At 49.2% G+C, this 14,608-nt stretch overlaps 1 protein-coding gene across 3 annotated transcripts in view; it reads left to right on the forward strand.

Moving 5' to 3' along the window:
* Positions 1-14,608, forward strand: part of ADARB2 (adenosine deaminase RNA specific B2 (inactive)) — a 237,872-nt gene that overhangs the window by 212,360 nt on the left and 10,904 nt on the right. For all 3 annotated transcript variants that reach the window (XM_061436530.1, XM_061436531.1, XM_061436532.1), the window contains 3 exons: positions 938-1,052; positions 9,202-9,370; positions 10,603-10,754. In XM_061436530.1, the coding sequence (XP_061292514.1) occupies positions 938-1,052; positions 9,202-9,370; positions 10,603-10,754 (436 nt within the window). The remainder of the gene's footprint in view (positions 1-937; positions 1,053-9,201; positions 9,371-10,602; positions 10,755-14,608) is intronic.

Consider the following 14,608-nt stretch of genomic DNA (forward strand, 5'->3'; position numbering starts at 1 on the left):
TCTGTTCATTTCCCAGGTCTGAGGAGACACCTCAGTGCCTTAACAGAGGACATGCACTTTTCCAATGCAGGTGGTTATTCACGATTCTCTTCTTTTGACTTTTAAACCCAGAAAAACTAAGGGTCATAGTTCAATATATAAACATTCCATAAAACTCCCCCTGGCAAAACTACAAGCGAGACTTTTCAAAGCCACCCTAGAAAGTAATGCTGGTTAAATACCAAAGAAGCAAGACGTCTCAAAGCCGCCCTAGGAAGTGATACTGGTTAAATACCAAAGAGATAAATTTTAACAGGCTAAATACCCCTGTACATCTTAATTAGACTGTCCTCCACCCAGAGTAAGAAAAGTTAAAGAAATCTTTGCTTTTTTCTTTCTACATTCACCTTTATAAAATGTTAATTGAGAAATACGCTTAACATAAATGTCAAGGACCCCTTAAAAGGATAAAGAAAAAAGACTTGTAGGGGAGATGTTTAAAGGAAGGTCTTGATGGAGGACGGGTGGTTCAGAGGCTGGATGGGGACAGGGTGGGAGGGGGCACTCAGAAGCGGGGGTGGGGAGCTCTGGACCCCGCCATCCAGGAAGCACCTGGGAAGTCACTGAAGAGAAAGGGCGGTTCCCAGATGTTGGGGTGATTCCTGGGTGTTGGGGTGATTGGTTCTGTGACACAGGGAAGAAAGTGGGAACCGGTTGTCAGTGGTGTGAGCACCAGCTCACCCGCAACTGGAGGAAGCCTCTGCGAGGCGGGAAGGAGGCAGGGACAGTCCCCCCAGGGTCCTGCTTGGGGGCTCGTGCCCCGGGGCCACGCTGGGCCAGAATCGCTGTGGCCAGCTTGCCATCTTGAGGCCAGGGGGTCACAGAGCGGGCGGTGGGCCGCGGGCAGAGTGGAGGAGGGAGGAGGCGCGGTCACAAGGCTGCTGCTTGTGTTTTCCAGGAGTTCGCAGATGCCGTGTCCCAGCTGGTCACACAGAAGTTCCAAGAGCTGGCCGTGGGCCTGGCCTCAGCGCACGCCCGCCACAAGGCGCTGGCCGGGATCGTCATGACCCGAGGTAACACCTCCCCGCCGGGAAGAGGGGGCGAGCCTGGAAACAGGACCCCCTCCCCATGAAGACACGGAACAGAGCAGACAGTCCACCCCCCAGAACCCCGAAGAAGGGCGACCGGAGGGCACAGCAGTCCCTTTTCGTCAGGCATGTCCCCACACCTCGTCGTTGGGGGAACTGCAGCATCCTGCCTACAGGAGCTCAGCCAGGGTCAGGCTCCACAGGGAATCCCTTACCCCGAGATTCCTCAATCCCCTTCTCAGGGCGCACACCACCCTGAACAAACCCGTTGCAGGAGACAGAAGGCAGGCCTTCTCCAGCCTCCACCCCTAACCGCTCACGGACGGTGACAGAACAGCAACAAACAGCCCATCAAGGCTGCTCTTACCAGCCAGGTTCAAGAAAGTGATGCTTAGTTTTAAACCATCAATTTGGGTGAAAACATCTCACTATTAAATAACCTACTAATAGTAACTAGCCATCTGGTTATTTGAATTCAACTGTTTCTAGCTGCAAAGTTTGGGGTGAGCTGGTAATGACCTACCAGGGAACGATTACTGTCCAAAAGCCTGGGTGTTAGAAGTCAGACAACTGGCCCGCTTCCCTCTCACTCTAGACACCAGAGGCTCCTCCAGGGCCACCGAGTGCAAGGCCACTGGGGTCGGGGCAGCAGCACGAGGACACTCACTCGGTCTTTCCACATTGGGAAAATGGAAATGAAAATGCCTCCTCCCAGGGTAAGCTGGTGACCAGGACACAGGACATGAAGAGCTCTGAAAAGTAAGAATCACTTTATAAGGGTAATGCTCTAAGTCAAAGGCAAGTCTCTTCCATCAGTGACACTGTTGAATTTGGAGCAGGTGCCCCACGGGAGCCACCAGGATTCTGTAACCCTGCCACTCTGCCTTGATAGAATAAAACATGTCCCAAACTAAGGGCTAAGAGCCCCCCTCCCCAGTCCAGACCACTGCCGCTGGAGGCAGCCCTCAATCCAACTGAGGCAGGCAATCCACGTAAAGAAACTAAATGCATAAAATGCATTTCCATAAAATGTTATGGAAAACCTCAAACGAATTTTTTGGCCAACCCAATATAGCATGGGCTTCCCCAGTGGCTCAGTGGTAAAGAATCCATCTGCCAATGCATAAACACAGGAGCCACAGGTTCAATCCCTGGGTTGGGAAGATTCCCCTGGAGGAGGGTGTGGCAACCCACTCCAGTGTTCCTGCCTGGAGAATCCCATGGACAGAGTCTGGCGAGCTATGTAGGGTTGCAAAGAGTTGGACAGGACTGAGATGACTGAGCACATATGCGTGCAATATTACATGAATGTGAGACTTTACATGGTAAACCTACACTGATTAGTAACTTATGACCATGGAAGAATAAATTACTGAAATTTACTTTCCTGTTATAAAGAGAAGGTTTAGTAAACTTGTTGATTAAAAAGAGATTGGGAAATATTTTGCAAAACAACTAATAGAAATATTTTCAAATATTCACTTACTTAAAGGTGATGGGCAATGTAATCATAATTCTAATTCAGTTATCCAAGCAAATGCCTAAGAAACTTTAAAAGGGGGTGATGTGTCTTTTTCTAGCTTTTATAACATATATTACAATGTTGTAAATTAAGTTTATTTTGAAATAAAACCTGACATGTCATCCCCTCCATTTTTAGGCAGGAAGCCAGTTCACCCACATCAATTATCTCACGAGTGAGACTGATGCCGTTTTGTAGCCACTCTGAAAAATACAATGGCAGAAATATATCCTTATGAACAGCACCACTTTTACCTTTATGAAAACACTGCATTCACTGGGAAAAGCACAAAGAGAAGAGAACTTACAAATGGAAGTTTCCATCCTTGCCCCCAGGCAAACTCGGAGGCAGACATTTTATTTTTTTTTATTTTTTAAAATTTTATTTTATTTTTTAACTTTACAATATTATATCGGTTTTGCCATATATCGAAATGAATCCGCCACAGGTATACACATGTTCCCCATCCTGAACCCTCCTCCCTCCTCCCTCCCCGTACCATCCCTCTGGGTCGTCCCAGTGTACCAGCCCCAAGCATCCAGTATCGTGCATCAAACCTGGACTGGCAACTCATTTCATACATGATATTATACATGTTTCATTGCCATTCTCCCAAATCATCCCACCCTCTCCCTCTCCCACAGAGTCCAAAAGACTGTTCTATACATCAGTGTCTCTTTTGCTGTCTCATATACAGGGTTATTGTTACCATCTTTCTAAATTCCATATATATGTGTTAGTATACTGTATTGGTGTTTTTCTTTCTGGCTTACTTCACTCTATATAATAGGCTCCAGTTTCATCCACCTCATTAGAACTGATTCAAATGTATTCTTATTAATGGCTGAGTAATACTCCATTGTGTATATGTACCACAGCTTTCTTATCCATTCATCTGCTGATGGACATCTAGGTTGCTTCCATGTCCTGGCTATTATAAACAGTGCTGAGATGAACACTGGGGTACACGTGTTTCTTTCAATTCTGGTTTCCTCAGTGTGTATGCCCAGCAGTGGGATTGCTGGGTCATATGGCAGTTCTATTTCCAGTTTTTTAAGGAATCTCCACACTGTTCTCCATAGTGGCTGTACTAGTTTGCATTCCCACCAACAGTGTAAGAGGGTTCCCTTTTCTCCACACCCTCTCCAGCATTTATTGCTTGTAGACTTTTGGATAGCAGCCATTCTGACTGGCGTGAAATGGTACCTCATAGTGGTTTTGATTTGCATTTCTCTGATAATGAGTGATGTTGAACATCTTTTCATGTGTTTGTTAGCCATCTGTATGTCTTCTTTGGAGAAATGTCTATTTAGTTCTTTGGCCCATTTTTTGATTGGGTCATTTATTTTTCTGGAATTGAGCTGTAGGAGTTGCTTGTATATTTTTGAGATTAGTTGTTTGTCAGTTGCTTCATTTGCTATTATTTTCTCCCATTCTGAAGGCTGTCTTTTCACCTTGCTTATAGTTTCCTTTGTTGTGCAGAAGCTTTTAATTAGGTCCCATTTGTTTATTTTTGCTTTTATTTCCAATATTCTGGGAGGTGGGTCATAGAGGATCCTGCTGTGATGTATGTCGGAGAGTGTTTTGCCTATGTTCTCCTCTAGGAGTTTTATAGTTTCTGGTCTTACATTTAGATCTTTAATCCATTTTGAGTTTATTTTTGTATATGGTGTTAGAAAATGTTCTAGTTTCATTCTTTTACAAGTGGTTGACCAGTTTTCCCAGCACTACTTGTTAAAGAGATTGTCTTTAATCCATTGTATATTCTTGGGAGGTAGACATTTTAATAATTTTAAATTTTGCTCTTGTGACTCTAAATACTGTGCTGGTTCTATGTTTCAAGATTTTCTATTCTAAATCTTATCAATTGATTCACACTATTAAAAATGGATATTATGTTGTTTTCCATTTCTGTATCTATAATATACACTTAACCCTTTGCTTTTCACCCTGTTAGATTGGATGGGGCGTCTCCACTTTCCATTTTGTAAATTGGGGCTGGTGGTGTCAACCCTGTCTTCCCCCGGTGACGTCTCTGCATGTGGATGGATTTTTATGTCATCAGCGATGGTGTTCATACTCTCTTCTGTGTTCTGTGCCTTGGCCATCTCCTCTATCTCACCTCCACCATGGGTTTAAGACTGAAACCACTAAGCAGCATCCACACTCAGGATGCTGTAAGTTGCGTGGCAAAGTCAGGTGGCTTGCAGGAATCTCACAGTTCTCAGCCGCAGGTGGGGGTGCATCTCTGAGGAAAGAGCCTTTCCCCCTATTGGGTCACATCCATCCTCAATCCCCCCACCTCTCAGACCATGTGACACTGAAGGTTGGTCCAACCAGCTAGACTTCCTTAAACCACTTTTGGGGGGGGGGGTGGTCACATGACCTCCAAGCCCTCGCACCTGCGGGGTGCACTGGTGCTGGAGTCTCTGCCCACCAGACCAGGGGTCCCATACCACCCGCCTGGACCGCTGTCTCAGCATCCATGCCATTCTCCTTCTGTCTCTAGAAACATCTTTAAAATGCATAGGATGGAAACTGAATCTCCACATCTCCAGAAGCTTCTTAACCCAGGTCTCTTGCTCCTGGGAGGGTGAGCTGGGGTGTCTGAGCTCACACTTGCTTGCCCTGGGTATTTTCCAGGGCTTTTCTCTGCTCTCTTATCCAGTATCTCTGACTAGGAATGTCCTAACTGACATCTGTTTGCAGTGGTCGCCCCACCCCTGCCACGGGAGGGCATGGTCTTTTTCACTTGAATGCTACGTAATTTCATAAGACCATGTAGGTGTGAGCCAGTTACCTTCCCTGACATATTTAAGTCATTTATTTTGCAATTTTTCCTGTATCATTTATTTGATAAATTCCTTCTTTCATTCACATTTTTGTCAAATTTTCAACATTCTCAGCTAACTCCCTGTCTTTCACCTTCCTGTTAATCTACCTTTTACTCTGTGTTCCTAGAATTTTCCAGGCAAGAATACTGGACTGGTTTGCCCTTCCCTTCTCCAGGGGATCTTCCTGACCCAGGGATCGAACTCAGGTTTCCTGTATTACAGGCAGATTCTTAACCATCTGAGCCACCAGGGAAGACTTGCTGTTAATCTACCTTTTACTCTGTGTTCCTGGAAATTCCCTGTGTATGTGACAGCTCTTCAGCTGCCCTGTGTTCTAATTTTTGCAAGCTACTGTCCACAACTCCTGTCTTGTCCTCTGGTTCCTATTTCTTCAGAGGATGCTCTTCTTGTTTCACTGCCAGCCAGTCTCTTCAGGTTTCTCTGACTCACCAGCACATTACTGAGCCTGTCTCTGGTCCCTAATCACAGTGATTCCTCTGTGATTGGTGGAGTCTTTCTTTAGTTTCAGTTTTTCCCTTTTATCCTGGTTATGATTTCTGTCTGAACATCCACATTTGTGAGTAAAATATTGGTCCAGTCATCGTAGGCACCACACACGGATTTCCCACCCGAACAGAAATGCTGCCCACCCCACCCACCCTGTTTCCCCCTGCAGGCGCCTCCTTGAGCGGAGTGGGCAGGAGTTGGTCATCCACAAGGGACCACCCGAGGCCGAAGCGAGGAGATGAACCTCCTGCCAGGTGTCCCTCAACCCCACGCATCCGCTCCAGGGGGGCAGCCCCTGAATTAAAATGGGACACAGGCTCTGCCTGCTCTCAGCCCAACTCAGCATCATGCTTTCTCTGCGGTCAGAGCTGGAAGGCAGGCCCATTCCCACGCCCTCCACTCCCAGGTCCTGGCGGTCAAGCCCTGCCCCCAGCCACGCTCTCCCTGGAACCCCTCCTTCCCGTGGGGCTGGAAATGGAGGAGGATCAGAGCCTCTGGACCCAAATCTGGACCGTGTTCCGGTGGAGCCCGGGTCAAGCTCTGTTCTGACGGTGCCCACGCTCCCACGAAGAAGCAATTTCTGAGCAGCTGTTTGTCATGAGTCTCAGTTGATATGAAAATTGCAATTTTTATAGCATTTTCACATACGCCTATCAGTTGATTGCACCAACCCCGAGAAGTGGGAAAGGAGGGAATCTTTATTATCAATTTGAAGAAGTACAGACACCAAGACCAAGAGGTCAGGTGACCCTCACATCTGATGGGGGGGGGCGGGTATGCAGAGCTAAGATGCAGCCACAGGCTCCAGTCCTTCATCCACGTGGCCCTGGACACAACTCAAGGCACAGTGCTGAAGATCTGTCCATGCAACTGCTTAGGTCTAAGGTTATGAAAGAGCCAAAAAAGGGGTTCCCTAGTGTATATTTTTAGAAGTTTACATTTAAAACTGTCTTTTGCCAGCCTGGCCTGCAAAAGTTAGAAGATTTGGTTTCACTCTTTCCCGTTTAAGTTAACTCTTTCCCATTTAAGTTAACATGCAGCTTTAAACATACATGAATGCCTGGGATTTATACCCGCCCTGAAAAAACACACCTCCTTGAAGTTGGGCAGTGGAGAGCACAGCCCAGGACAGCCCCATCCAGAATGCCAGGCCCTCTGGGCAGCGGCCAGGCCTGTCTTCTCTGGGAAAACTGGAAGCGCTGATGAGCTCAGCATCAGAACGTCAGTCAACCTTTCAGAGTCATGAGATGTTAAGAGATGTAAGAGGTGCTTTGTTGCGTGCATTTTGCTCAGGTGAGCAAGGAGGTGGAGAGTTGGGCTGGACTCTGGCTCGAGAAGAACTGGCACTTAAACATTGCTTTCCCATTGGCACTCAATAGATCCTGACAGATCAAATACAGTTGAGACTTCTTTCTGCCGCCAGGAGCAAAAAGGAATGTCCACCTTCACAGAGGCCTCACAGAGGCAGGATTCAAGGACTTTGTCCCCATATTCCCAAATGCTTTCTTTTCCTCTTTTCCTGAATGACTGGCAGTTGCTTCAATAGTAAAATTAAAAGTGGGGTATTTTATTTATGCCCAGGAGGATGCAGGGGAGATGAGTAGGAGCAAATGAACTGGACAGAAGCCCCGTGCTGCGGTGAAAGATGGTAAATGACGAACTGGATTCCAAGGAGTCGGTCATAATAACAGTTTAGTTGACAAAACATCTCCATGGAGACACAGGGCACATTGAGATTCCAAGGGGCGGACACCTTGAAACGAGGAGTGTGATGGACAATTGATTTTAAATCTGGGGTTTAAACTGTTAGTTTAAACCACAAAATGCAGGACAGATTTACCACTGACCCCACATAGCATGCGTGCTGACTTATTTATGGTAAATGTCTCCCCTTAAAATGGAGCAAGAAAGAACATGAGGACCACCCAGCCCACTCCCGGCTCACATGCAGATGAACAGGAGTTTAGAAGAATTCACCAGGTCCCACTGGGTCAGAGCTCAACCAGGTGATGGGCAGCAGCCCTGACTGTGGGCTACATCCCAGAAATGCCTATGTCCACCTGCATGAGGAAGGCGACAAGTGTCAGGAGTACATGAAGAAGAGAAGATGACTGAACCTGGGCCGTGTTCTTCTGAAATCAGACGCTACCATCAAAGCCATTCAGATGCCACATGTAGATGGTCATCAAGTCATAGCCCAGCATGTAACTGCCCCAAAGATTTCATGGGGGAAAAACCAACTCCCTATTTTCTCTGGCGGCAATAAACTATCCCCATCTTTTTTCCAGTCTCTAAATTTAGTGGAAACATAACACTAAGTTTGTTAGTGAACAAATAACAGAAAAAACACTAACATCTAATGTTTGTCTATGTGCCAGGGGTAGCTTTAGGGTGTTTAAACCATCTTATCTTATTCAACAAAATATTCCACTTTCTCCCTAATTATGACCATCAGTTGTCCACGCTGGGCACAGCTGCTTGTGAAAGAGGTGGCTGGAAGGGAGGGAGGAGAGAAAGAAAAGGATAGAAGAAAGGAAGAAGTGTCAGGAAAGCCACGGAGTTCATCAGCTCCTATTGCCCCCCACACCCACCAAGGCGGCTGCAGGTCCAAGGATGTTCTGAGGGGTCGGGACTAATTAAGGCGCCAATGGGAAGCTGGGTAAAGCTGTACCTTTGAAGAGCTTTTGATCTTCAGATACATGTACTGGGGGAGGGGGCTCACTCTGGGAGGAGCCCTTGGTACCCTCTGAGTGGAGGCATGGCTCTCAGGAAAGCCAGGACTCAGGATTTAACCTGGAAATCAGGGTCTCAGCTTCACCACAGGTCGGGTTGGCTCAAGGTGGTCTCACAGTCCTGTCTCCTGTTCCGCAGGGCTTTGTGACCCCACCCCACGCCCCGGGGTTTAGGGCTCTGGACCCCCAGCAGCAGGAGCTGCTTTCCTTACTTACATAACAGTATCCCTGAGGGCTCCCCATAGACCCGAAAGCTTGGCTAGGAAGCAGCTTGCATAGCCCTGGACAGGACCAGAGGGGACACGTGGGCATCAGGCCCACCCTCAGGGAGTCTTCCAGTTAGGGGGTGATCCTTGGCCAAGGGTCAGGTGACGGCAGGGTTCCCGGGCTCCCCAGCACCTTCCGCTGGCCAGCTGGCTGTCTATTTATAAACTTGAGACTCAGGTTGGGGGGAGGGGTGGGGACAGACGGGGAGAGCAGACTCAGTGCCCGCAGGGAGGGCAGTGGCCGCGGGCTCTGATGCCTCCTCTGTTCCCCAGGCCTGGACGCCAGGCAAGCCCAGGTGGTTGTCCTGTCCTCGGGGACGAAGTGCATCAGCGGCGAGCACATCAACGACCAGGGGCTGGTGGTCAACGACTGCCATGCGGAGATCCTGGCCAGGCGGGCGCTGGTCCACTTCCTATACGCACAGCTGGAGCTGCACCTGAGGTGAGCACGAGGCCTGCACCTGTGTCCCTCTGTCCTGGCATCCCCTGTCCTGGTGGCCCCTTGGTCCTAGCCAGCCCTGCACCTGCCAGTGGCCATGCCCCGAAAGCACGCGGCTCTTCACTGGGCCGTCCCAGAGGCGTCTCACTTGAGGACCCCCTAGGCAGGGGCAGACTCTCGGTGGCCCCGAGCACAGCAGGCATCTCAGCCAGGTCTGCTGTCCCCCACACCCTCTAACACAGGGTCCCAGCAGCCGCACAGAGCGGGCACAGGCCCAGGGGTGCTGAGCAGACGCACAGGGAGCAAGGCCTTCATACACTATGGGAAGTTTTATCCGAGCCCCTGATCTGCAGCTTCTCCTCAGTTCCAGGCCCACAGTAGGTCGGCCTGGGCTGAATGTGGGGAAGAGAGCTGGAGACCTCACCTAACGTGGGGAGGGGTTTCTGCCCTGAGTGTCCAGGTCAGAAATGTTTCCAAACACCCCTGACTCTGGGTGTGTCACCATTGCCCGGGCCTGGCTGTGCGCTGGCTCCCAGCTGCAGGCTGAGGGCAGGGGGAATGGACACCCGGGCCCCTGCTCTGGGGGATGGTGGGGAGGGGACCAGCAATGGCTGCAGAAAGCCAGGATGCGCGTTTGCCCCAAGGTTCTGGGGAACTGTGGCTGGGGACCTGGCGTAGAGTCGGGAGGCAGAGAGGCTGGTGGGACACAAGGGGTTCCCAGGCTCCGCCTGTGTGAGCAATCAGCAACGGGGCAAGAGGTGTGAAACAGCTGGACCCGGAGGAAGGGGGCGGTGACCGGCAGTACGGGGGTGTGGGCGGGGCCGCTGGAGGGCCGCGGCCGGGCTTCTCCGTGCGGGGGTGGGGAGCTCCTCCGTGCAGGGGGTGCTCCTCCGTGCTGAGGGGAGGCTCTTCTGTGAAGGGGGCTCCCCTGCGCGGGCGGCCGGAGGGGTCTACGTACAGAGTTCCTGGGGGGCCGCGCCTCTCTGTCCCCATTCTTCATCTGACTCAGAACCTGGTCAGTGTAGACGGTCCCCTAGGGAACTCGGGGCCCTATGACCCCCAGCACAGACACGCAATCAGGGTCACGGCCCCGAGGACGCAGATCGGGGAGGACCGTGGGGGCCAGACCCAGGGGGCTCCACGCGGGGGGAGACACGCGGGAGGTGCGGCGGCGGCTGTGAGCCGAGCCTGGGGGCCCAGCCGCATATCGCGGCTGAGCATCCGCCCGTCTACAGCAAGCGGCGCGAGGACAGCGAGCGTTCCATCTTCGAGCGGCTGAAAGAGGGCGGCTTCCGGCTGCGAGACGGAGTCCTGTTTCACCTGTACCTGAGCGCCTCGCCCTGCGGAGACGCACGCCTGCACTCACCCCACGAGCGCGCGGCCGAGCGTGAGTAAGCGGGCTCCATCACCAGCATCACCAGCGTCATCACTGTCACCTGAGTCCTCAGTTCAGTTCAGTCGCTCAGTCGTGTCCGACACTGCAACCCCATGAATCGCAGCACGCCAGGCCTCCCTGTCCAACTCCGACTCCCAGAGTTCACTCAAATTCATGTCCATCGAGTCGGTGATGCCATCCAGCTATCACATCCTCTGTCGTCCCTTCTCCTTCTGCCCCCATTCCCTCCCAGCATCAGAGTCTTTTCCAACGAGTCAACTCTTCGATGAGGTGGCCAAAGTACTGAAGTTTCAGCTTCAGCATCAGTCCTTCCAATCAACACCCAGAATTGGTCTCCTTTAGGATGGACTGGTTGGATCTCCTTGAAGTCCAAGGAACTGTCAAGAGTCTTCTCCAACACCACAGTTCAAAAGCATCAATTCTTCGGCACTCAGCTTTCTTCACAGTCCAACTCTCACATCGATACTTGACCACTGGAAAAACCATAGCCTTGACTAGACGGACCTTTGTTGGCAAAGTAATGTCTCTGCCTTTTGAATATGGTGTCTAGGTTGGTCATAACTTTCCTTCCAAGGAGTAAGTGTCTTTTAATCTCATGGCTGCAATCACCATCTGCAGTGATTTTGGAGCCCCCAAAATAAGGTCTGACACTGTTTCCACTGTTTCCCCATCCATTTCCCATGAAGTGATGGGACCAGATGCCATGATCTTAATTTTCTGAATGTTGAGCTTTAAGCCAACTTTTTCACTCTCCTCTTTCACTTTCATCAAGAGGCTTTTTAGTTCCTCTTCTTTCCCATCTCTTTCAGAATTTGCCACAGTTTATTGTGATCCACACAGTCAAAGGCTTCGGCATAGTTAATAAAGCAGAAATAGATGTTTTTCTGGAACTCTCTTGCTTTTTCCATGATCCAGCAATGTTGGCAATTTGATCTCTGGTTCCTCTGTCTTTTCTAAAACCAGCTTGAACATCTGGAAGTTCATGGCTCACATATTGCTGAAGCCTGGCTTGGAGAATTTTGAGCATTACTTTATTAGTGTGTGAGATGAGTGCAATTGTGCGGTAGTTTGAGCATTCTTTGGCATTGCCTTTCTTTGGGATTGGGATGAAAACTAACCTTTTCCAGTCCTGTGGCCATTGCTGAGCTTTCCAAATTTGCTGGCATATTGAGTGCAGCACTTTCACAGCATCATCTTTCAGGATTTGAAATAGCTCCACTGGAATTCCATCACCTCCACTAGCTTTGTTCGTAGTGATGCTTTCTAAGGCCCACTTGACTTCACATTCCAGGATGTCTGTCTCTAGGTGAGTAATCACACCATCGTGATTATCTTGGTCATGAAGCTCTTTTTTGTACAGTTCTCCTATGTATTCTTGCCACCTCTTCTTAATATCTTCTGCTCCTGTTAGGTCCATACCATGTCTGTCCTTTATTGAGCCCATCTTTGCATGAAATGTTCCCTTGGTATCTCTAATTTTCTTGAAGAGATCTCTAGTCTTTCCCATTCTGTTGTTTTCTTCTATTTCTTTGCATTGATCACTGAGGAAGGCTTTCTTATCTCTCCTCGCTATTCTTTGGAACTCTGCATTCAGATGCTTATATCTTTCCTTTTCTCCTTAGCTTTTCGCTTCTCTTCTTTTCACAGCCATTTGTAAGGCCTCCTCAGACAGCCATTTTGCTTTTTTGCATTTCTTTTCCACGGGGATGGTCTTGATCCCTGTCTCCTGTACAATGTCATGAACCTCCGTCCATAGTTCATCAGGCACTCTGTCTATCAGATCTAGGCCCTTAAATCTATTTCTCACTTCCACTGTATAATCATAAGGAATTTGATTTACGTCATACCTGAATGGTCTAGTGGTTTTCCCCATTTTCTTCAATTTAAGTCTGAATTTGACAATAAGGAGTTCATGATATGAGCCACAGTCAGCTCCCCATCTTGTTTTTGCTGACTGTATAGAGCTTCTCCATCTTTGGCTGCAAAGAATATAATCAATCTGATTTTGGTGTTGGACATCTGGTGATGTCCATGTGTAGAGTCTTCTCTTGTGTTGTTGGAAGAGGGTGTTTGCTATGACAAGTGTGTTCTCTTGGCAAAACTCTGTTAGCCTTTGCCCTGCTTCATTCTATACTCCAAGGCCAAATTTGCCTGTTACTCCAGGTGTTTCTTGACTTCCTACTTTTGCATTCCAGTCCCCTATAATGAAAAGGATATCTTTTGGGGGTGTTAGTTCTAAAAGGTCTTGTAGGTCTTCATAGAACCGTTCAACTTCAGCTTCTTCAGTATTACTGGCTGGGGCATAGGCTTGGATTACTGTGATATTGAATGGTTTGCCTTGGAAACGAACAGAGATCATTCTGTCATTTTTGAGATTGCATCCAAGTACTGCATTTTGGACTCTTTTGTTAACCATGATGGCTACTCCATTTCTTCTAAGGGATTCCTGCCCACAGTAGTAGATATAATGGTCATCTGAGTTAAATTCACCCATTCCAGTCCATTTTAGTTCGCTGATTCCTAGAATGTCGACGTTCGCTCTTGCCATCTCCTGTTTGACCACTTCCAATTTGCCTTGATTCATGGACCTCACATTCCAGGTTCCTATGCAATATTGCTCTTTACAGCATCGGACCTTGGTTCTATCACCAGTCACATCCACAACTGGGTATTGTTTTTGCTTTGGCTCCATCCCTTCATTCTTTCTGGAGTTATTTCTCCACTGATCTCCAGTAATATATTGGGCACCTACCAACCCAGGGAGTTCGCCTTTCAGTATCCTATCATTTTGCCTTTTCATACTGTTCATGGGGTTCTCAAGGCAAGAATACTGAAGTGGTTTGCCATTCCCTTCTCCAGTGGATGACATTCTGTCAGACCTCTCCACCATGACCTGCCCGTCCTGGGTGGCCCCACACGGCATGGCTTAGTTTCATTGAGTTAGACAAGGCTGTGGTCCATGTGATCAGATTGGCTAGTTTTCTGTGATTATGGTTTCAGTGTGTCTGCCCTCTGATGCCCTCTCACAACACCGTCTTACTAGGGTTTCTCTTACCTTGGACATGGGGTATCTCTTCATGGCTGCTCCAGCAAAGCACAGCCACTGCTGCCTTACCTTGGACGAGGGGTATCTCCTCATGGCCGCCCCTCCTGACCTTGAACATGGAGTAGCTCCTCTCGGCCCTCCTGTGCTGACGCAGCCACAGCTCCTTGGGCGTGGGGCTGCTCCTCTTGGCTGCCTCCCCTGACCTCAGGGCATGGTGTTGCTCCTCTCAGCCGCCTCTGACCTCAGGCATACGGTAGCTCATCTCAGCTGCCCCTGACTTCCGGGCATGGGGTAGCTCCTCTCAGCCCTCCTGCGCCTGTGTAGCAGCAGCTCTTTGGGCATGGGGTAGCTCCTCTCAGCCACCGACCCTGACCTCAGGGAGTGGGGCAGCTCCTCTCGGCTGCTGCCCTGACCGCGGGCGTGAGTCCTAGTGCCATGTAAAATGGCAAAGAAGAGATTCAGGCTCTAGCCAGGGGAGAGCCAGGCATCCCCAGGCTCAGCCTCTCAGCTTGTTTCTCCCTTCCAGAGAAGACTCAGAGGCCAGTCCAAACTGGACCTCACATTGCCAAGGACCTGGTTGGTAGCACGGTCAGTCACAACCTGAAACCTCTTTGAGTAGTGCAATGACTTTCTTCCCCAGAGATGGCCTCTGGGTGCTATTAATATGTTGGAAAGGAACTTCAGTTCTTAGAAACCATGAGAACATATGCCAAGAATTATCTGAGATCTGTAAGAGAAGGTGACCATGTATACTCAAATGTCATCTATTGTTCAGTGAGGTATGCAAAAAAGTAATGCA

The sequence above is a fragment of the Bos javanicus genome, chromosome 13 (genome assembly GCF_032452875.1).
Source record: "Bos javanicus breed banteng chromosome 13, ARS-OSU_banteng_1.0, whole genome shotgun sequence".
NCBI classification, from domain to species: Eukaryota; Metazoa; Chordata; class Mammalia; order Artiodactyla; family Bovidae; genus Bos; species Bos javanicus.